This window comes from Saccopteryx leptura, chromosome 1 (genome assembly GCF_036850995.1).
Source record: "Saccopteryx leptura isolate mSacLep1 chromosome 1, mSacLep1_pri_phased_curated, whole genome shotgun sequence".
NCBI lineage: Eukaryota > Metazoa > Chordata > Mammalia > Chiroptera > Emballonuridae > Saccopteryx > Saccopteryx leptura.
Genome location: NC_089503.1, coordinates 47,765,308 through 47,787,990, shown reverse-complemented (window position 1 = coordinate 47,787,990; position 22,683 = coordinate 47,765,308). Strand labels below are relative to the sequence as shown.

The 22,683-nt window shown below is 50.5% G+C and overlaps 1 protein-coding gene across 6 annotated transcripts in view; it reads left to right on the top strand.

The window, feature by feature from the left end:
* Positions 1 to 22,683, top strand: part of MICAL2 (microtubule associated monooxygenase, calponin and LIM domain containing 2) — a 219,692-nt gene that overhangs the window by 119,395 nt on the left and 77,614 nt on the right. For 3 of the 6 annotated variants that reach the window (XM_066365593.1, XM_066365580.1, XM_066365573.1), the window contains exons 16-23: positions 4,200 to 4,271; positions 7,850 to 7,999; positions 9,467 to 9,589; positions 10,784 to 11,002; positions 11,225 to 11,326; positions 12,525 to 12,647; positions 20,459 to 20,566; positions 21,832 to 22,018. In XM_066365593.1, the coding sequence (XP_066221690.1) occupies positions 4,200 to 4,271; positions 7,850 to 7,999; positions 9,467 to 9,589; positions 10,784 to 11,002; positions 11,225 to 11,326; positions 12,525 to 12,647; positions 20,459 to 20,566; positions 21,832 to 22,018 (1,084 nt within the window). The remainder of the gene's footprint in view (positions 1 to 4,199; positions 4,272 to 7,849; positions 8,000 to 9,466; positions 9,590 to 10,783; positions 11,003 to 11,224; positions 11,327 to 12,524; positions 12,648 to 20,458; positions 20,567 to 21,831; positions 22,019 to 22,683) is intronic. The other 3 variants (XM_066365566.1, XM_066365586.1, XM_066365558.1) reach the window with 2 other exon arrangements.

Here is a 22,683-nt window from a genome sequence, read left to right as displayed (position 1 = left end):
GAGAGATTAAATTTCAACGTCATGTAGGTGGTGAATGTCAAAGTCAGAACAAGAACTCAGATTTTCTAATTTCTGCTAACTAGAATGAACCTACATGATGGTGTCTAACACTTATATAGCACCTTTTAAGAAGTCTTTAACATACATGATTTTATTAATCTTTACAACAAATTGGCCCTGGCCACTTGGCTCAGTGGTAGAGCGTTGGCCCAGTGTGTGAATGTCCTGGGTTCTATTCCCTGTTAGGGCTCACAGGAGAAGCACCTATCTGCTTCTACGCCCCTCCCCCTCTCGCTTCTCTCCCATGCCCGCTCTCTCTTTCTCTTCCCTTCCTGTAGCCAAGGCTAGATTGGAGACAGTTGGCCCCAGGTGCTGAGGATGGCTCTATGGCCTCTGCCTCAGGCACTAAGAAGAGTTCGGTTGCTGAGCAACAGAGCAATGCCCCAGATGGGCAGAGCATTGCCCCCTAGTGGACTTGCCAGGGGCACATGCGGGAGTCTGTCTCTCTCTGCCTCCCCTCCTTTCACTGAATAAAAAAAGAAAAAAAAATCTTTACAACAGTTTATGAGCTTAGTAGTATACTATCTTATAGGTGGGGACACTGAAGTTAGGGAAATTAAGTCACACAGCCAGGAAGCAATTAGCATCTGAACTTGAACCCATGACTTCTTACTATTCTGCCATTGAAGGTGAATACTGTACAGCTCTTTAGCTAGTGTCACTGGCCATCTTTCTAAATCTCATGGCAGCCATCCTACTCAACCAGGTCATTGCCTACAATAACCAGTCTCTCCTCCTATGACCCAGATCTAAATTTCTCTAGGATTAGGGTATACCAGCTAACTAAATATATATAGTTTGTTTGCTTTGGTATAAATCACACTAAGTCAGCTAGTATGGGAACATGGTTATTTTGTGTTGATCAAATAAATGACCAGATTGGAGGATATATATCTGATATTTTTTAATGGTGATATAAATTAATTTAATAAATTACTTTTGGTATGTAGAATCTTACAAATCATTGGAAAATCATGATAAAAAGTTTGGGTGAAAGAGATGGAAAAAAATAGGAAAAGAAAGTGAGTTACTGGTTTATGCTCTGTCTGACTGGGCACAATAAGTATTTTCTTTCTCTTTGCACCCCAATTCTTCTTCTTCTTTTTTTTTTTTTTTTTTACAGAGACAGAGAAAGAGACAGAGAGAAGGATAGAAGGGACAGACAGGAACAGAGAGAGATGAGAAACATCAATCATCAGTTTTTCGTTGCGACACCTTAGTTGTTCATTGATTGCTTTCCCATATGTGCCTTGACCATGGGCCTTCAGCAGACCAAGTAACCCCTTGCTCGAGCCAGTGACCTTGGGTCCAAGCTCGTGAGCTTTTGCTCAAACCAGATGAGCCCATGCTCAAGCTGGTGACCTCGGGGTCTCAAACTTGGGTCTTCCGCATCCCAGTCCGATGCTCTATCCACTGAGCCACCTCCCGGTCAGGCTGCACCCCAATTCTTTATAGAACAAAATAGAGCCCAAGGAAATTGGGGTGCTGGGGTGACTTTAGTTCCCACATAGAAATATACAGATAAGAAACAAATAGATAAATTTCTAGGTTTGCATTTTCTCCACCTTTTTGTTTTAACCTAGCTCTTAACTGCGAATGAGTGCATCCGTTGTAAACCCATAGGAAGAGTAGGGACTGGTTCGGTATGCTTGTTGCTGACTGCTCCACACAGAGCACACTTTATTCTCCATGGGTCAGGCTGACGCAAAGGCGCTTCCTTTATCCCCCCTGAAGGATTTGGGGTCTTCTCAGGTGCTGCTTCTGGACACACTTCCCGCAGCAGTGCTTTCTGTGCCCCTGTGTGGCTAACATGCTGGGTTTGGATCTAAACAGGCTCTGATTGTTGAAACAGCCACACCCAGGGCTGCTGATTACAAAGGAGAATAAGACATGTTGCTCTTTGAGGGAAAAGCCAAGTCCTCATTTAAGGTAGAAACAAAAACTCAACAGAAAGCCCTGAGGTTAGGCACTGTTCTTGCTGGGTAGGACATCCTATCCTTTCCCAGGCTCCGGGCTCCGGGCTCTGGGCTCCGGGCTCCGGGCTCCGGGCTCCGGGCTCTGGGCTCCAGGCTCCAGGCTCCGGGCTCCGGGCTCCGGGCTCTGGGCTTCAGGCTCCGGGCTCTGGGCTCCGGGCTCTGGGCTCCGGGCTCTGGGCTCCGGGCTCTGGGCTTCAGGCTCCGGGCTCCGGGCTCCGGGCTCCGGGCTCCAGGCTCCAGACCCCAGTTTCCAGGACAGGGATGCATTCACAGGCTGTGGAGCTGGGGGCCCAGACAGCCTGCGCCTCTAAGACCCAGCATTGTTGCAAATAAGATCTTCTGTTTCTCTTGGTGTTTGCCTAAGCGTTGGGGTTGAAATAATTTCCATTCACAGAATAATGGTTTATTGGAAACAGAAGAAAATGTGGAAGGGAAGGCAGGACTCTGATCTGTTTCTCTCTCTCTCTTTTTGCTATCTGAGCAAGAGAAGGGTTGAATTTTTAAACAAATATCAATGACTAAACACTGATTGATCTTGTCTTAGAATATTAAAGACCCCGATCAATATAGGGAACATGCGGAGGGATCAGGGTTGCGGGGGTGGGAGGACTGGGGAAGCAGGTGCTTTCTGTTGGAAGCCAGTGAGTCCATAGCAGCTGGTGCTACGGATTCCACAGTGTTATTGTTGTTACTATTATATCGTATATTATTGTGCATTATAATAGTATCCAAAATTATTATTCTTGTTCCAGGACAAATGGGAGGTCAAAGAATCCTCCTATGATTGGGCAAGTTTAAGATGTATGGGGCTGATGGAGCTCTACACCCGGGTTTGAGGGGAGAGAGTGGCCAGCAGCCCTTGCAACCGCATCCAGAGTGAACAAAGGCCGGGATTTATTCTGGGCCTGCTATAGAGGGCCCGCTGAGGGTGAGAAAGCTCCTAGCAAAAGGGATACATAGTCGGTGGGGATGACATGGTCCTCAGGGGGCTAGCCATTTGGAGAAGGCCCCAGCTGGAGACTGGTGATAGAGGGGTCTAACCTCAGTGTCAAAAACGCACTTACCCTGCAGTGTACAGAGAAGGTGGCAAATCCAGCCCTCCAACCCACCCCAGCCCACAGCATCAGCACAGCCTGGACAGTTTCACTCATTGCTTTGAGAATCAAGCCTGACAATGGGTGGCCTTTGGTGATCTATGCAGAGGTAATGTCGTGGGCTTGGGGAGTGTGAGTTTTTCTGGATTTAAATGTCCAGATTCAGGCAGCAGAAAGTAGACTGTAAAAGGGTATTGGTAGCTGCCCTGGCTGGGTAGCTCAGTTGCTTAGAGCATCATCCCAACATGCCAAGGATGCAGGTTTGATCAGGTCAGGGCACATAAAAGAGTCAGCCAATGAATGCATAAACAAGTGTAACAACAAATTGACGTTTCTCTCTTATTCCCTTTCTCACTCTAAAACTCAATTTAAAAAATATTAAGGGTATTGGTAGGGCAACCATGTCATTTATTTTCTAAACCAGGATGCTTTTGAGAGTGAAAAGAGGCACTATAACTAATTATGCCGGGAGAAAAGGGCAATAAATCAAAACCATTCTGGACAAAGTGGGCTCTGTACTCACCATAATGTTCAGACAAAATGTGATGGTTCTTTGAAGTTAAAATCTCATATACTAGAAGCTGGGACAGTGGCTGAATGGCAAGTGTAATTTGCCATCAAATCCTCAGGCAGCTGCTGCGAGCCCCAAGAATCCCGCCTGCGAGGTGAGCCACTGTCACTTCCTTGTAGGAGGTGGTCTCCATAAGGCAGCACCCTGAGGGGCTTCAGCACTTGTCACTGCGCTGAGCCTAAGGTCGCATTCACATGGGGACGGTCCCAGCCCTGTCACAGGAAGTTTAGTTTGTGCTTCAGGCCGCTTCCGCAAGATTTGGGGATGATTCCCCCCACACACACACCTTCTCACAGAAACCAGCTCCCCAGGTGGAGTGAGGCTCCTTCTACCGCGTCCAAATAGAAGCCTGTGTAGCATTAGTCATGGTGCAGGGTAGTTTATGTCCGTCTGTCTCCTGGGTGGGCGGGGCTGCGTGCCCAGTGCTGGCTCAGGGCTGTTAGCAGAACTGCGACCCTTGATGGCCCCGAGTTCATCATGCTTTCTTGGCCATTGCAGGTGGACGGCCAGACCGAAGAGAATAATGACATGAACAAACGGAGGCGGAAAGGCTTCAACAATCTGGATGAGGTCCGTGTGCACAGTGTCAGTTTAAACAGAGGCCCCGTGGCCTGACAGCCAGTGGCCACAGACCCACCCGAGTGTCGCCACAGCCCCGGCCCTCCTTGCTTTCTTCTCTTGGGAACCTCTCAGTTCCGAGCTTGACTTGGTAGGAAACCAGTCGAGTCTGGTCCTCACTCCACTACTTAGTACTTATGGAACTTGAGAAACAGCACCTCCCAGGGTGGGGTTCATGTCTGTAAAATACAAATGATACATTTGAAATGTAGGAAACTTGGCAGGATTTTTAAAGCTTAAATAAGATGTTCTATAACATTCTGGGCACGCTATATGGCACCTCTGTTAATATATAATCACTGTTAATAGTGAGTAGTAAAGGGGCACCAGTGCCCCCTTTCCTCCCAGTGGCTGTTTCTACCTTTTGTGTTTTCTGCACCTGTAGTCTTTAAGGCCCAAGTCCCGGTGCCCACAAGTGCCACCTTCTGGTGGCAGGAGAAAATTACAGACTACTTTGTCAAAACCAAGCGTGAATCTCTATCCTGCTACTAAAAAATTGATCAACAGAAAAAGAGAGTATCAGTTCCACTCCCCCAGGCAGCTCTTTAAAGAGACCTGAGTTATACCCTGCATTTGAAAAGGCCATTTTAGTCCCACAAAAGCAAGCCCAGATATTGTCAGTGACTGTAGGAGACCAGCTTTATGGCTGATGTCATAATTATGATATAGAGGCACTGATACCTGAGTTATAGGTCTTAGAAAAGACTTCCATCTTATATGATTGAAGAAGTTTTATTGCTATATATTTTTATGACATTATTGCTCATGTCTGTGACTTGCTTCATGTGGAAGCCTTGCCCAGGGTCAGGACACTGGTTTTCCCAGCTGAACTTTACACCATACAGAGCCACAGAGCCTGCCTCGGGGGGGAAGGGGAGCTGCCTACTGCTCAGCCTGTCTGGTGGGACATTCAAAGGGCAGTGCTGATAAAGAAGACCCGGAGTTCGATTCATGTCTTAAAAGGTGCATGAACTCACTTTATCCAGTGATTTCAAATCACTCTTGTCCGAACCTTTTCTAGAACGTCTTTGGATGAGCCCTTCAGGAACTGTTGCTTCCCAGTCTCTTGGCTCTGGTGGAGAAAGGAGCCGATAGGGAGATATTGAGAGAAGGAGGCAGAGGCTGATGAAGGGGGCAGGAGATGTCCCATTTCCCGTCATAGTGTTGGCTCTGGCCTTAGGTGCTTGTCACTTGATCTGACCTCCGTCTCAGACGCTTCGCTGGCATGCACTGTCTCAGGTGGAAGTCTCCTGTCCTCATTGGGGGGCTCCTTTGAGGGAGTGTTCGTGCTGCTTCCATTGTTGGCAGCACAGGATGCAGTGTGGGAAGACATCTGGTTGTGCCTGCCCCTCCTGAGGAGCCTCTGGGCTGTTTTCTGGCCCAGCTTTTTGCTTCTAAGTTAAGCGAATAATAATTCTTTCTCAATTCTTGTTCCTCAGAATGTAGGCCATGAACCGGCAGCATCAGCATTACCTGGTAGCTGGTTAAAAACACAGTCTCAGGACCCAACCCAGACCAATAGAACCCAAATCTGCTTTTTTTTTTTTCTTTCTTTAAAATTTATTTTATTAACATTTTAAATTTCTTGTGTTAACATGGATTCGAGTGTCCCACTCAATATAACACCCTCACCGCCAGCAACATGCCCCCCATTACACCCCCTTGGCCCCCCTCTCCCTGACTCCCTCCCCCCTTCCCTCTGGGACTTGCTGTCCTGTTATCAGTATCTCTGTGTTCTGCATATATAATTTCACTACTCCCTTCACCCTCTTTGGTCCCGTCCTCTCATCCCCCTTCCCTCTGACAGCTGTCCCTCTGCTCCCCGTGACCCCACCTCTGCCTCTATTCCGTTCCTCAGTCCCAAATCTGCTCTTGAAGGATTTGGTGACTCGGGTCTGGAAGTACTGTCTGCATGACCCGCTGTCCTAGCCAACTCTGGCCTTGTACAAGCAGTGACCGCCCTGGTGAACCGTCCTATTGCAGTGCAGTTACATTCCCCACTTTGATGTGGGAGTGAGCCTGGTGTGTGTTTGCCCAGCACTTCAGAGCAGCTGTGCATACAAGGTTTCCCATGGGGCTGCTCCTTGTAGGGATCTTTAAAAAAAAAAAAACCACAAAAAAACATTGTAGCTTGCCGCTTCCCATGAGTTTTTTCTAAGTGAACACATCTTTGTTGTCCTGGGAACGTGTTTCTCTGTGGGGGACTCACTGTCTCCTCAGGACAGCGGACCGCCTGCTGACATGACGGTGTCATTCACACCTCAAGGCCTGTGGGAGCAGACCCTATGGGAAGGGAGCAGACATTCCCTGGACACTGGTCATTTTCCAAGTTTTATTTTTAGCAGATGAGTTGAAGAAACCTGGCCCGGTCTCCATTTTATAAAGCAGCGTAATCAAGTGAGCACAGCCAACACCTTACCAGCCGTTAGTCACATTGGTAGCATGTGCCCTGATATGAAGCAATGAGAAGAGCACTTTGCCTCCGTGGCACTCTCCTCCAAGATCCGTAACCCAGGTCTAACCATGAGGAAACATCGGAGCAACCCAGATGAAGGCACTTTGTATACAGTAGCCGGCCAGTTCCCTTCAAAACTGTCTAAGTTAGAATCTATGTAAACGCAATCAATACAAAGAATAAATAAAATAAAAAACTGACTAAGTCATAGAAGACAAAGAAAGATAGAGGAACTGTTACAGATGGGAAGGTCTGTTACAGATGTTACAATGTAGGATCCTGGATTGCACCCTGGAACCAAGAAAAGGACAAGTTGTGGAAAAACGGGTGTAATCCAAAGCAAGTCTGTAGTTAATAGTATGGGGCCAGTGTTCATTTCTTAGCTAGGATAGCAGTATCATGGTTATTCCTAATGTTAACATTACATTCCGCTGGGTGATGGGAATATAGGAACTGTCTGTACGATCTTTGTAACTTTTCTGTACATCTAAAATTATTTCAAAATTAAAGTTGTTTTTAAAAGACAGCAACATCAGCACAGGGTAGGTTGAAGTTGGGAGTGGGGTACAGAGGAGAAAGAAGGCAGCCCACAGCCTGGGCCTGACTGACACCTCTCTTGCTCCCTTCATCCCCCCTACTATTCACCCCTTCGAAGTCACAAGGTGTATTTTGAAAAAAAGATGTATTTGAAAAATTTAATAATTTTGCTCACCACCTGCATCATTATTATTATTATTAATTGTTGTTTTTGTAATAACTCTGTGAAGTGGCTTATACAGATGAGGAAACTTCAGGGAGGTACATTCCCAAGGTCACTGGGCTGAGACGTGAGAGTCAGGATTCACACCCTAACTCTCTGGCTCCCAAGCCTGGGAATGCCCATCTTTGGGAAGACACACCCCTCCTGAGTGCATTGTCTCCATTTGAGCATCACCTGCTGCTTGTGCCTCACTTCCTCAGAACGCGGAGGGTCTCCTTCTGCAGAAAGTTAGTCCCTGGCCTCAGCCCCCATGCCCTGCCCCTGGTATCTGGATTCCAGGACCCAACAACCAATGCACTCATTTGGCCTTTGCAGCCTTCATCCTTCTCCAGCCGAAGTTTGGGCTCCAGTCAAGAGGGTAACAGCAGTAAAGAAGGTGGAAATCAGAACAAAGTCAAGTCCATGGCAAGTCAGCTGCTGGCCAAGTTTGAGGAGAACTCCCGGAACTCTTCTCTCCTGAAGCAGGTGAGTCCCATCAGGTGCTCACTGGGCCTCCTGCCTCCTTGATGACCAGAACTAAGAGGCCAGCAGAAATGTTCAGGTTAGTAATAGATGGCAGGCATACCAGCCAGGACTGGCTCAAGTGAGCCTTCTTCTAGACCAGGGGTCAGCAGTTTTCCAAAAGGGGCCAGAGAGCCAATACTTTAGGCTTTGGGGACCATCTGATCTCTCTTGCAACTAGTCAACTCTGCCATTGTAGCATGAAAGCAACCATAGACAATACCTAAACAAATGTGCATGGCTGTGTTCCAATAAAACTTTATTTACAAAAGAGGCAGCAGTCCCAATCTGACCAAAGACCATAGTTTGTCCTGCCTATTCTGCATTAGAGAAGAAATCCTTTCCCTAATTTGGTTTTACTTTGCTGCCATCACTTGGTTTGCAGCCATCTATGAGATGGTGCAGTTGGAGGAAGCTTTAGAGGTGCCGGCTGCCTGGGACAGCACTAAGGCCATGGTGAGAAGACCTGTCCAAACAAGAGGAAATTGAGTCACAGGTCTTAGTTCCATGTGGGCCTGCAAGAACGGGGACCAATCTCCCAAGTGTTGTGGTGTCTCCTCACCTTATTCCCTTGGGCAGGTTGGCAGGGCTGTGTGTCTGATCAGGGTCATGTGAGGCTGTCAAAGCTGTGGTCAAGCGGCAGACCGAGCTGACTTCTTGTGGACTGTGACTTGAGGTCGGTGCTGCGTGGTTCATTTCGCTTCCCTGAATTTCTCTGGGATGCCACTGTCACATTAGCGAAACTCAGGACAAAGATTTTGGTTTTTCTTTGGAGAACACCTGTCACATGACAGAATTAGGCTCCTCCCAGGAGAAGGACAGACTCTAACAAGTCTAGGTTAATTGGGTTTTTAGAGATGATCATAGCTATCTTCCTGGTCTTGACATGAACCGTGCCCCTTCTGGACAAACTGCCCTTTCCCCAGGAAACCAGGCTTTATTATAAGGGGGTCATTTTCCTGAGACTTGTTACTCTGGATTTTTTTCCCAATTGCCCCTTCTGGAGGCTTCACCCATCGCAGCCCGCCAGTGGCTGAAGCTGTCAGCCATCAGGATTGTAGCACCCCATCCTCTAGTAGGCAGGAAGCGTTTCCATTTCCAGGAGGACTCCAGGGCCAGCCACCCTGGCTTGGCATGGGCTCCGGCAGTGCTTGTCCAGGGCCCCGGGTCTGAGCCAACAGCGAGGCCTCCCTGAATTTACACGTTGTTCCGAGGAGGTGACTCTGGGACTTGCTGTGTACATGGGCGGAGAGCCAGGAGTCAGGTTTCCTGGCAGGGCCTGGCCCGAGCTCAGCCCAGTGCTCTCTCTCTGTACCTGAAAACTCTCACTCCCTGCCTCTCTTCCTCTCTCCCTCCAAGTGTTTGTCTGACTCAACCTTCTCCTTCACGTTTCCTGCGGCTTCTCTTTTGGACTCACTTTTCTCCTCCCAGGAACACTGTATCTCGGGGATAGGTAAGCCTGCCCTGTGCTCGTCCTCTGACCTTCCTGTTAACTCTCGCTGTCTCAAGCCGGAAGAGCCTACAACCAGCTCATCACCTCCTCTGAAAAGGCAGGTAGGGCTCCTTCCAGTGGATGGGGTCTCGGTGAAGCCAGGGGGGACTTAGATTCAGAGGATGGGCTCACTTGGCCCTCTGCACACCCCAAGTAGGGCTAATTGTAAGTTCTCTGGGAAGGCAGACACAACTTGAGGTCCTCACCCTTATAGGTAAGAATAACCAAACAAGCAGCATCTTCAAATACTTTCCATTGACCCTTCAGCCAGTCAGGGGTATCGACTGACCAACTGCTATCTATGATCTTGGTGCTCTCTTTGGGGGGAAACTGACCACACCACGTAGTCTGTGGTCTACTTTGTCTGATGCCCCTGGAACACATAGCTTTCATTGCAGACCACTGAAATAGGCTGGTTTCTAAATGGATGCAAAAGTGGCAGTGATGCTGGAATGGGCTTAGGTGGCCAAATGGTCGCACACAGGGAAGGGTAAGGCTGGGGTGTGGTGCCCGAGCCCACGAGGACCTGCTTGGTGCGCAGGGAGGCAGCCAGCAGCCATGACTGGCTTTTTCCAGCTAGCACCCCTGGGTTTGGAATTTGAACAGAATCACTGTCATTGACCACAGCATTCAAAGATGTCTGGTCAGCATGAGAAATTCTGTGTTGCTTCCGGGCAGCAGAGGTTGAATAAGGTCAGTGTGAGTATGAAGCAGAGATTCTTGTGTGCGTGTGTAAGAAGGCTGGCACCACAGCCCAGCCTTACCTAAAAAGCATATTTTTCAATAAAAAGAGTTATTTTAAAAAAATACCAATATTTGGTGCCCATCCCAAGAACAGCTAAATGCGAATCTCTGGGAGTGAGGCTCAGTCTTGGGTGGTTTTTCATAAGGACGCACCTGAGAGATTTCAGAGTGCGTCCAGGACCGAGAGCCCGGGTTGCACAGGCTTCGATTCGCTGGGTTTGGAGGGGGCCCAAGACTGATGTTAAGGAGGATGTCAGATTTATATAATCTAATTTCTGATTAACCAATGTTACCTTGATAAATTGAATTAAAAAAAAGAAAATGTAAAAAAACTATTAATAATTAAAGGTGATATCAGGTGATTCTGATGAAGGTGGTAGAATATCAATGCGTGAGGTTAGTTTGAAATCTTACCCAAGGGGGCCCCTGGTTCTCATGGGGACTCCCCGTGTTGGGGGGTGGCTGTGAAAGGGCCGCAGTAGGGAAGGGAGCTTGATTTTCCTCCTCTCCAGTTTCCCTCGGTGGTTGTCACGGGGCACGTGCTCCGGGAGATAAACCAAGTGGCCGCTGGTGGAGAGTGCCCGAGCCGGCCCTGGAGAGCCAGGGCCAAGTCCGACCTGCAGCTCGGCGGGCCGGAGCACCGTGCGGCCTTGCCGCCTGCCTGCCAGGGAGCGCTGGCCCTGTCTGGGGTGCTGCGGCGGCTGCAGCTAGTGGAGGAGAAGATTCTCCAGGTGAAGCCTTGCCCTCTGCTCTGCCGCCGCCCTGTGCCCGTGTCCGGGTGCCTTCCACCTCCCCTGTTCCTCCGCCTGCCCAGGGTGGGTCCTTCCTCCCACTGTCCCTGCATGCCCTGTCCCCTTCCTGTGTGTGGTGAGTGAGTGAGACAAGCCTCTCACATCCCACCATCCCCGTCTCTGTCACTATCTCTCTTTTCTTCTTTCTTGCCTTGGCTGCAGAAGAGGGCTCAGAACTTGGCCAACAGGGAGTTTCACAAAAAGAACATTAAGGAGAAGGCGGCTCACCTGGCCTCCATGTTTGGACATGGGGATTTCCCACAGGTAAACAGGGGGCTCTCAGGGCCCCCAGGAGCCCAGGCGCCAGGCATCCAGTGAATCAGTCTCTGGAGCTCCATTTCCTCCTTCCTCCTGCTTTAAGGGCATGAGGCACGATTCATTTTTTTTAAGCCACGAAAGAATTCAATGTATCTATAAAAAGATACAAATGAGAACATTCAAAATAAAAAGGTAAATCAAGACAAAGGGGCTATCCAGGGCAGAAAAGTGAGCTCAGATGAAAGGAAAATGTTACTGAACAGAAATACAGGCTGTTAGATCCTGGACAGCTTCTGAGTAGGCTCGGAGCTTCCTACGGGCCAACACAAAGGGGAAAGCTGGTCAGCTGCAAGAATTCTGCACAGCGCCTTTAAGGTGAAAGCAAACCGCTTGTCCATGATGATTTGGGGCACGATGGAGAGAACTCCCCACGGCCTGGACCAGAGCGATCCTGTTGCGTCAGTCAGCCACGTGCTGTAACCTGCGCCCTGCTTTCCCGAAAGGCAGCGTGGAGACAAGAATGGCTTTGTCTTAAAATACAAAGTGCAGCCCCCCTCCAAGCCAGACACTTTTTTAGAAATGTTCCGGAAAGAAGAGTGTGCGCAGGCAAGGAGGGGAAAGAACTGATATGAGGTCCCACAGTTCTTGTAGCGCAAGGCACCCTCCTGCGGCAAATCCTGCCTGTAGAGAGTGCTTCCCGATGTTTTCTCTCAGGTTCTTTCAGACCTAGGTCCTCCGCTGCTAACCAGAGTCATTGATATGGGAAGGAGGCATTTTTTTTAGTTGCATTTATTTAACTCCTTTTTAGGTGCTGGGAGGCTGGCACAGTTGTCTGCACCTGTAGAGGCCCCAAAGTAGCCCAGGATTCTCCTCTCCTTAGCTTGCACCTCCCACTTTGTACCAAGCTCCAGGGTGAGGGCTTCAGGACTTGGCACTGGTGGCTGCCGCAGACACAGGCAGGAACCAGGATGGACCAGCTCCAGCTGTTACAATGTGACACAGGAGTTGGAATAGTCGCAGCAGAAAATGTAACTGGGAGACAGACAGTCCTGTTGGGCCCTGAAGACAGAGGCTTCTGCTTTGTCCTGCAATGTGGGCCCGAATGTCTTTTCCTGTCCTTGAATGCATAGGCCTAGGGCTGCATCGAGGAGAGCATCGTGGTGCCTCTCCCGGGGATAACTTTTCTCTGTTTTGTTCTGCGCAGAATAAACTGCTCTCTAAAGGCCTGTCTCACACTCCTCCGCCTTCTCCCTCCTGCCTTCCATCTCCTGATCTGGCTGCCACTGCCTCTCCATCAACTGCTGACTCTGTTTCTCCTGCCAGAAAGGTAGTTGTCCTGAGCAATTGGCTCCCCCCACTGCCTGCATGTTCCAAGATGTCCTCCTGCTCTTCAGCCTGCCCAGACAAACATCTGGAGCTTGGTTTGGCTGAGATGACAGTTTGTGAGATATTTCACAACAGTCCTGGATTTGGTTTTGTTTTTGTGTTGGACCCAGCAACACAGCAGTACCGGCAGCACACGAAAGCTCGTCTGACACCACTCATTCATTGCTCATTCATCCAGCAAGTGTTAGTTGGGCACTTACTGAATGCCAACCACTGTGCCAGATGCTAAGGAAATACAGAGGGGCATTCTGTTACTACAGTGTAGATGGCAAACAGCACATCAGGATACAATTAAGTGACCCTTTGCCATCTGAAATTGCCAAAATTATCTGTTTTTGACCTAACAAAATGGCAATTTCACATGATGAACCCAGAACAATACTGTGTTAATTCTATGAGAAGTGTAAACGGCAAGACTGTCGGGACCCAGAGGGGGAAGCCTGGAAGGATTCGCGGGAGGGCATACGGGAGCCATGTTGAAGGTTATGTAGGAGGATTGGCTGGAGAAAAGTGCAGGTGAGGGTATTTTAGAAAGGGCCCAGCATGTGCAAAAGAAGGCCGACAGCATTTGCCTGAGCGCAAGGTCAGAATTCTGGTGTGGTTTGAAGTTGGGGATAAGAGTATTCATGGGGGACTCAGAGAATGAATGTGAAAGTGAGTCCACTCTTTTTGTGTTAAGGAATTTTAATCCTCTTACAAAGAAGTACTGAAGGCTCTTCTCTGTGTTCTAGAAGGATGTGGCGTGGAGGGAGGGAAGGAGGAGGTGAGGAGCTAACTCTGCTTAATGATAATAAGATGCACCATGAACAATTATTAAAGTTGGGTTCTGGGGCACTTTCCATAGTTTCCCTTGTCCTCCTATTACGTAATGTGCTGAGAACGCTACCAGGCTGGGAGGGAGAGGGGCAGCCCCTGAAGGAGCTTGGCCCCTGGCATGGATGAAACGGCTGTGAAGTCTACCTCTTTAGCTGCTACCAGGCTGGGAGGGAGAGGGGCAGCCCCTGAAGGAGCTTGGCCCCTGGCATGGATGAAACGGCTGTGAAGTCTACCTCTTTAGCTGCTGCACATGGGAGTAGGTGTGCAGTCTCTTCCCATAGACTGTGCTCCTCTGAACATATCCACTCTGTTTCGCCGCCACCTAGGCTCAGCTTGGTGGGCGGTGCTGAACGTCCCCCTATCAGAGTTACTACTCATCTGCTGCCGTCCTGTGAGGCTGATGTACAAACCAGCTCCCTGCGCTCACATTAGAGAAGTAGGCGTTGTCTCCCTCTGTGTAGCTGGGGTTCCACTCCTTTTGACCTCCATAACTGCGGGAAGAAGGGTGCAAGGAATCGCATCAGCCCCCCTTCTCCAAGGTGGTGTGACACATCCCTGGAAGGGTGGCAGGAGGTGACACGAAGAAACACCAACACTTTCTGTCTGTAAGACCACCGGAGGTGGCTGTGGTGTCCATGTCTTGTTCCAGGTCAGCAGAGGCTGGCTCATCCATCCTGGCAAACCAGCCCCCTGTAGGGCATTAGCCTCCTATCATCCCCTAATTAGCTTCTTTATTTAAGAAGGGAGGTCACTGCTCATTTGCCTTTTGCTATGGCTGCTAGCCATTTGCCAAGGCTGCTGAGCTATTGTAAGAACAAGATGGTGGCTGAGTGTTTGTACAGCTGAGCAAGAGGGATGGCCTCGCTGGGCTGGGGACTGTGACTTAGTCCTCCTGGGTCAGGAAAGCAATGAGCATTGCAAAAGGAGCTTTCTCTACTCTTACGGGTATTTGTTTTAGAACTGGATTTGCAGGGTTTACTCTAGAGATTTGCATATTAGAGGGAAGCTGGGCAGTTCTGGGTGGCAGTCTGCCTTTCTTTCATCTGATACAGGGCCTGACCAGGCGGTGGCGCAGTGGATAGCACATCAGATTCGGATGCAGAGGACCCAGGTTCAAAACCTCGAGGTCGTCGGTTTGAGCGCAGGCTCATCTGGTTTGAGCACAGTTCTCCAGCTTGAGCCCAAGGTCGCTGGCTTGAGCAAGGAGTCATTTGGTCAGCTGTAGCCCCCGGTTAAGGCACATATGAGAAAGCAATTAATGAAAACTAAGGTGACATTAGAATTGATGCTTCTCATCTGATGCAGGCTAGACCTCAAGCCTGCCTCCAACCTCACTGTGCTTCTCTCTTGTCCCAGGGAGAGAGCGAGGCAGCTCTTTGGACATGTCCTGTGTGCGTTCCAGCCTGAGGGATTTTAATATGCAGAGCGCTCGAGTGTCTCAGGGAGGCAGAGTGCTGAAGGGAAGAGAACAGGGGCTTGGAGTAAGAGTACCAATGCACTGAGACCTGGGACAGTCAGTGGGCCTCTCAGCACCTCCGTGTCCTAACCTGTAGAGTGGATGTGACTGCAGCTACTCCTGAGGGTGACTAGACTAATGCAATGACCTAGCCTGTGTCAAAAATGCCCAAAGTATCTGGTAAACATGCTCCTTCCCCAGAGGAGGAGAATTTTAGAAGAAAGCTCACTTTCCTAAAATGCATGTTGATTCCTATCTTTCTAAAGGCAAAGTAGTCACCTTCAGGTCTCCATTTCTACCCTAGACATATAGGAACAGCGGGTGAGCGAGAGACTCCCTGAACCTCAGCTGCCCCCGGCTGGGAAGGGAGATTATAAGAGTGATGGACAGCAAGGTGCCTGACACCAGGGAACAAAAGCTCAGATGTGGGCTCCCCCTGGCGGCGTGGGGGTCATAGCCCCAAAGGCCAGTCTGTGTCTCAGCTCTGAGCATGTAATATCCAGACCCCTTCAAGCAAGAGGGTTTCTGACCTTGCCCTCCCGTTTTGTTACCCTGGGCATATGGCTGAGGACTCAGGTCCACAGGCTATCCTCTGACGTTTCCCAGGCAGGGACTCTTCCACGCAGCATGTCCCCTGGCCCTGCCTGTGGAAACTCCCCCTCTCGTGAGCCCCCAGCTCCAAGGCCCTGATGGCTTCACTCTCGCCCCTGCTTGACCTCTGTGGCTTTATGATATTCACAGCGGGCCAGGTGGCTGCAGGTGGCCCAGCTCTGTGGAGAAGAGCAGCCTGGGTGCCTATGATTCTTGGCTGAGTTCCAGGCCCAAGGAGGGACATTACCATTGTTTGGACACAAAAGGGCCCAGAGGCCTGCTTTCTCCTTCATTCAGAGCCTCTGCCCTGTGCTGGGGGTCTAGAGGTGAATAAGACAGGGTCATGACATCAGGGAATGCAAACCAGCAGGGAGATAGCCAGGTCAGAGCAGGGTAAGCAAGGCTCCAACAGCTGGGCAGAGACCATCATATTCCAAGCTGGGAGTATCAAGGTTGCCTCAGGAATGTGTCTTTGTGGAGGTCCAGCCGTCTTCTTCTGCAGCCTCTGGCCGTGGTGCTTGTGACAACAGTTACATCACCGTGTTAGAAGTGGGTTGAGAAAAGCCAGCGCAAAGCCTTGGTGGGTCCCATTGTTCTACTCGTGCAGAGGAGGAAACCCAGGCAGCCAGAAGTTCTCCCAGTGGAGCCATGTAAGGAGGAGACAAGTCCCAGAGCGTGGACAGGTGAAGGGTGTAGGTGTCTCCCCAGTTTGTAGCTGAGGAAGCCAGGGTTTGCGGAGGGAAATGGTGTATCTGAGTTTAGTCTAATGGGAGATGCAATGTGAGATGAGGGACCTCCTGAATTGTTTACCATTCCAGCATGCTCTAATTAGATGAAAAATAGTTAGAATTTACAATGGAAAAAAGGGAATGAGAAGTAACCAATATTTTAATTTTACAAGAATATTGAAAGATAACTGAAGGGTTATGAAGAACAGTCCCCTGGTGCTCTCCAAAATTACCAGCTCTTTAGAAACTAGTGACTGGGCGTGATCACTTTTGGTCAGATCATCAGATTGCCCACCTTCGCATCTGACAAACGTTTCCCAGGCAGATTGTAAGCCCTCCCCAGGAACCTAGGTGACTTGGCTTTCAGTGAGTGAATCTTCTTGTTGAGAACCTCCAGATCTTACTCTGAGGTCAATACCAGGCCGGGTTTTCTGGAAGTTTCTTCATCTGCTGAGCACCCCTTTCTTAGGATCTCGAAAGCCTGGTCATTTCCTGGTCAACTAGCGCAGTGCTACATAATGTGTGGGCCCCGGGCAGGTACTAGTCTGTGACAATGGGCATGACAAGTGAGAGTAAGCATTAGACACGGGTAAAGCAATGTGACATTGCCACACATCAAAGTGTGTAATCCTATTTCTACTTATTCATTTTTATTGTATTCAAAAATATCAGGCCACAAGGATTAGAGATTAAAGAGAAAAAGCAAAATCTGGTCATTTACCACTGGAGGTCTGAGGAGCACGGAACGGGTGCCAGCTCAGCTGGTGTGTGTCCGCACTCTCACGGAGCCCGCAGGGTGTCCTTGCTGCCAGGACATGTGATCCCTGTCGTAACATGCACTTTCACACTGTCTCTGGGGTGGGTTTCATGGGTCCCTTCTCACCCCATTAGGCAAGTTCTCCATTACCTGGTCTCCTTGTGACCTCTCCCCATCCGTCTCTTCATACTGACCAGTGGGGATTCTGGGATGCTTTCTGTCAGGTTGGGGAGGGCCTATAGGAGACTCACTGCTGTTTTCCTTTAGAATGCTTCCATTTTATCATTCTTAAGACAGCATCTATCACAGGGTGAGGCTATGGATGCAACTGGGAAAAAGTAGCCTTTTTGGCCTACAAGGAAAGGCCAGGTGTGGTCTTCAACCTGCATCCTCTGGCCAGGTGACCAGACAGTGCCCTGTGCTGGTAAAACAGCGAAGCAGGCCCATTACTGTACAGACATGTTTTGGCAACACCCCCAGCAGCCCCACAGCCCTCTGCGTGCTTCCTTAATTGCTCCCTGAGTCACGAGTGTGCGGAAGCTCAGCGATACAAAGTGCTTATTAGCTAAGTGGTTAATAAGGTCTCATTAGGGACTTGTATTTAAAGCCCCACAAAGCACAGTTTCAATCTCTGCTAACTCAGGGGAGGCAATAATTGCATGTGGGTGACACGGCATCACCACGGTGCCTTCCTGGAGAAGCACCGCAGAGCCAGTCCACACACTGGGCCGGCGGAGATGGCCACGCTAGGGCAGTGTGGACAGGGGAGTCAAGTGGACCTCCTCTCTTTATTCTGATATAAACCCAGAAAGGACTTAGTATTCTACAGCCTTTGTGTGAGGGGCCCATTTGGGGGGCCTTAGCGGAGACAGGAACATCAGACAAATGGTGACATGTTGTCCTCAGCCAGTGCACCTGAACAGTTCCTGAAAGCAGGAGCCAAGTTTCTCGGCATTTGTGAAAAGCCTGAAGCCTGCAGAGACTGTGCTTGTGAGCAGAGTCCTAATCTCTCCCAGGCTGGGCCGGGGACCGGGGGCGGGGGGAGGAGTGGGGGTCACAGGGTGGGCTGGGTAATGGCCTGGTAGCTGCTGCTCCTGAGAAGGAGCTGGCTTTGTCAAGTCTGAGGAGGTCCCATCTGTCTGAGTTGTGGGATGAGGCACCCAGAGTCACATCCTCTGCAATCCCCCAGAACTACAACATGGTTCTGGAGTGACGAGTCCAAAGATGCTGTCAGGTTGGGGTTAACTTAATGAGAGGGGGGCAGGTGTCACTCTCCCAGCCTGTTTGGCAGCCCCTCCCAGTCATTCCCATGTGGTGCCTGTGCCTTTGCTGCACTCTGACGAGTTGGTCTCGGGGTCTGAGGGTGGGCGTCGCCATGAGGAGGTGGGGAGCTGAGGGAGCTGCTGTCCTTTGTTTACTGTTCCCCGAACTTCCTGGTATATATTTGGGACGTACAATTCTGGAACTAGCTGTGGCCTCTCAAAAGCCGTCTTGGGTTTAGATTGAAGGTGTCCCATCACCCACGCATAAGTCACTGTTACTTGTTTTCACAATGACCATTGGCCTGTGCCCGAGGGCCTTCGGCCTAAACCACGGCTCTGGCTGGCCATGGCTCCCAGAAGCGGGGTTGGAGGCCGGGGAGGGCCTGGAGCCTCCCTCCGTCCAGGGCCATGGGATCAGGAACAGCGTTTACCGAAGCTTGTACTGCGCATGTCTGCCTCCCCGCAGCGGGGACTGCGGCATCGCCGGGGTGCCTGTTCAGAGCTGGCAGGAAGAGGGATCAAGCTGCATTTGCTGGGGCGGGCGGTGCTGTCTGCTTGGGCTGTCAGGTCCCACTCTTCCCTGGCTCCCGACACGCCGGGGTGATCCAGACACTTGTAGGCAGGTGTGGGCCACTGTGCCCCCCATAGCACCAGGCGGTGATCCCGGGGCCCATGTGGAGTGGGCCTCCCCCACCCTAGGCCGGCCTTGCCCAGCACTAGGCCTGGGGCCCACTGGGTACTGGTGCCTGGAGTCTGTAGTGATGCTCCCCATCCTGGGCCCCCCACCTGCCCACCGGCGACTGGCTTTACCGCCATCCCAGTCTCTGCTTTTATTGGGAAGGTGGTCTGTGGTCCTGGCCTGGAGGGACTCCGATCAGGCATAGCCGGTGCTCCCTAGGAACACGGAAGCTGCCCGGCTGGCTGTAGCCTGCCTAATTCAGAGAAAAAAGGGAGGGAGGAGTCAAGTTCATATTGGCCCAGCCCCTGCTAAGTGCCAGGCACTTTGACACACATTCTCTCAGTTCTTACCTCACATCCATGAGAACGGCACAACCATCCCCATTTTATTAAACTTGAAAACTGAGCTCAGCAGTGGAGAGCTTCATGCCCTGCTTCAGAACCGGCTTGTGGAGATGTAGGGTCCTAACTTTCCTCCAGGTCTGTGAGGGCTCCAAGCTCATTAAGCAGCAGTTCACAGCCCTTCGAGGGGGAGGACCTTGGGGAGGGGAGGGTGGCTGTACTTCAGCTGTCTGTGAGGTCTCAGTTCCTTAGATTTTTTTTTTTAGGTGAAAGGAGGGGAGTAGTGAGGCAGACTCCTGCATGCACCCCAACCGGGATCCATTCAGCAAACCCTGTTTGGGGCCAATGCTGAAGTACCGAGCTATTTTTAGTGCCTGAGGCTGATACGCTCCAATAGAGCTATCCTCACTGCCTGAGGCTGGTGCTCAAACCAATTGAGCCACTGGCTATGAAAGGGGAAGAGGGAGAGAAGGGAGAGGGAGAGGGAGAAGAGAAGCAGATGATCATTTCTCCTCTGTGCCCTGACCAGGAATCAAACCCAGGATGTCTATATGCCAGGCCAATGCTCTATCCACTGAGCCACTAGCCAGGGCATTGGTTCCTTAACTCTTTGTCTCCTTTGCTTGCTGCTATTCTTCACAGGTTTTTGGAAGCCCTGGTGACACAGGTACAAACATAGCTTTTGGTGGTGACCAGACCAAGTAGCCCACATTATCCTAGCCACCTATAAGATAGGTGTGCCCAAGTGGGTGTCAGGAGACCAGAGTAGAGTCCTGAATCTTGTGTTTATTTGCTAAGGGGCCTTGGATAGATCATTCTGTCTCTGGATTCATTTACTCCATCTATGCACTGAGAAACTCAGTGACTCCTGAAGGCCTGCACCCTAGTGGATGTAGTTAGATCAGTCACCTGGCTCACCGGGTGTCACTGGGTTCCATTTCTGTCCTTGGCTACATCCTGAGTGCCTATGGCCCACTACTGGCTGGTTTTGCCTATTATAGGATGTCAAGTGCTATTTGCATGTGGATGTGCCCTCTCCCATATCCTGCCTGTCGTGTTTTTTTCTTGGTGCTAACTGGTCTTACCTTTGTCTCTGTTTCCTCTACCTCTGCTCTTGGGTAGCTGACGGTAGGGAAAGTGTCCAGCGGAATAGGGGCTGCAGCCGAAGTCCTGGTCAATCTGTACATGAATGATCACAGACCTAAGGCCCAAGCTCCCTCTCCAGACCTGGTAAGAATGCACCCCTCAGCTTTACCCGCAGACTCCAGCTCTGACCTCCCAGGGAGGGTGCTCAGGATACAGAGAGGATGGCCTGGCCCACAGACTCCGGCTCTGACCTCCCAGGGAGGGTGCTCAGGATACAGAGAGGATGGCCTGGCCCGCAGACTCCGGCTCGGACCTCCCAGGGAGGGTGCTCAGGATACAGAGAGGATGGCCTGGCCCACAGACTCCGGCTCTGACCTCCCAGGGAGGGTGCTCAGGATACAGAGAGGATGGCCTGGCCCTCTGCAAGGTGCCCCTTCTCATACTCAGAGGGGCAAAGAATGGGCTGACTCAGAGCAGTTAGAGGGAGTTGCATTTCCTTAAAGGCACACCTCACTTGGCAACCTTGGGGTTGTTTTGTGAGGCAGAGCATCTTGCCTGCTGTCTGGGGCTCTGGAGGGCTCAGTGAAAGGCCTGGCTTAGCCATCCACATAGCCAGACATCTCGTACCATCAATGTTCAGTGTCCAGACTCAGTAGCCCTTTTGCATTAAATTGAGAATTCAGTTATGAAGAAACACCTCTATCTGAATTCTCCCTTTCTCCAGTCGAGGCCACTCGCTGCCATCACGAGCGATTTGAATCAACAGTGCCTTTGGTTTCCTTTCGGCACATGTGCCTAGAATCGCCAGGGTGCACCCTGCCCTCCCTCTTCTTCTCCCCCCTTGCGTTTAGGAGTTTGACTGGCAGCCTGGTGCACTGTTGGACACTGCCCTTCCCTTTCCTGCAGTGCTCTTAAACAGTTTTGATGTCACAAACTTTCCTCGCCTGACGTAAGCCACTCAGGGCGACAAGGGTGTACAAAAGCAGGCTTTCAGTGAGCTCACTCTACACCCAGACAACCCTTAACCTTTGGGACAGATTCCTAGAGAGGGTATTACTGGGCAGGCACATTTGTGAAAGATGCCCACTGCAGTAGACCAGGAGATATCACTTTGACCCCAAAATCAGAGCAGCTAGGCGAGGGGACAGCCTCTCCTGGACACACCCTGTGGGCAACCTGCCTGATACAATTACTAGCAACTCTCCTGCAGTTTGTGGTTCTGTGTTGGGAGCATATCTTCCCACACTCACTGTCTGTTGCAGCGCTTGCAGTGACATGAGCAGCAAGTGGGAGCCCACGATATCCCCATGATTCAGGTCGGAATTTCTAAGAGCCCAGCCCTCTCATTCAAAGACTCAGTGTAAGCCTCTAACACACTGCTCTTCTCTCCTGATGTCCTGTGCCCCCAGGAAACTATACGAAAGGCGTTTCCCTTGAACCTGGGTGGCAGCAACACCTGTTACTTCTGTAAAAGGCGCGTGTATGTGATGGAACGGCTGAGCGCGGAGGGCCACTTCTTCCACCGAGAGTGTTTCCGCTGCAGTGTCTGTGCCACCACCTTGCGCCTGGCCGCCTACGCCTTCGACAGCGACGAAGGTAACCACCTCCCCCAGGGACAGCTCCGGTCTCTGGCCTGGGCTCCCGTCCTTCTGGAGGCTCTGGGACACTCAACCATTCCTAGGAAGTACAGTGTCATCAGAAAAGCTGGTCAGAGAGCCTGGAGCTCCTGTGGACAGAGAGGCCACCTGTGGTGGGCAGGGGATCCTGAGGGGGGAGGGAGCTGCGGCACCTGGTGTGTACTGGCGTGGCGTGGCGCGGAAGGGTGCCAACCGAGTTCCGCGTGCTTTGTGTACATTTTCTCGTTCATTTTCATCACCGTCCATCTCCCCTACGTGGTCGAGAAGCACGTGTTCAGAACCACACCGCTCCTGCAGTAAGGGTTCAGTAAATGCCAGTATATGAATGTTCTATTTATAAAGTATATATTATCAAAATAACCGTAATAGTAACATCCATTCTGACAAGTGGCTGATCAGAGGTCATTGATGAAGGAGTTGCGCTCATTGGGACAAGGGATTATTTTCTAATTTTCAGCCCTTGGTATTTGTGCCATCAGATATAATGACAGGCGCAGTATAGCACAGACCGTCAGACTAAAGTGCCAGTTTCAAATTTAGACTGGAGCACATACTAGCCATATAACCTTAGACCTGTTCCCTAACCTCCTGGTCCTTCAGTTTCCCCATCTGTAAAATCAGGGT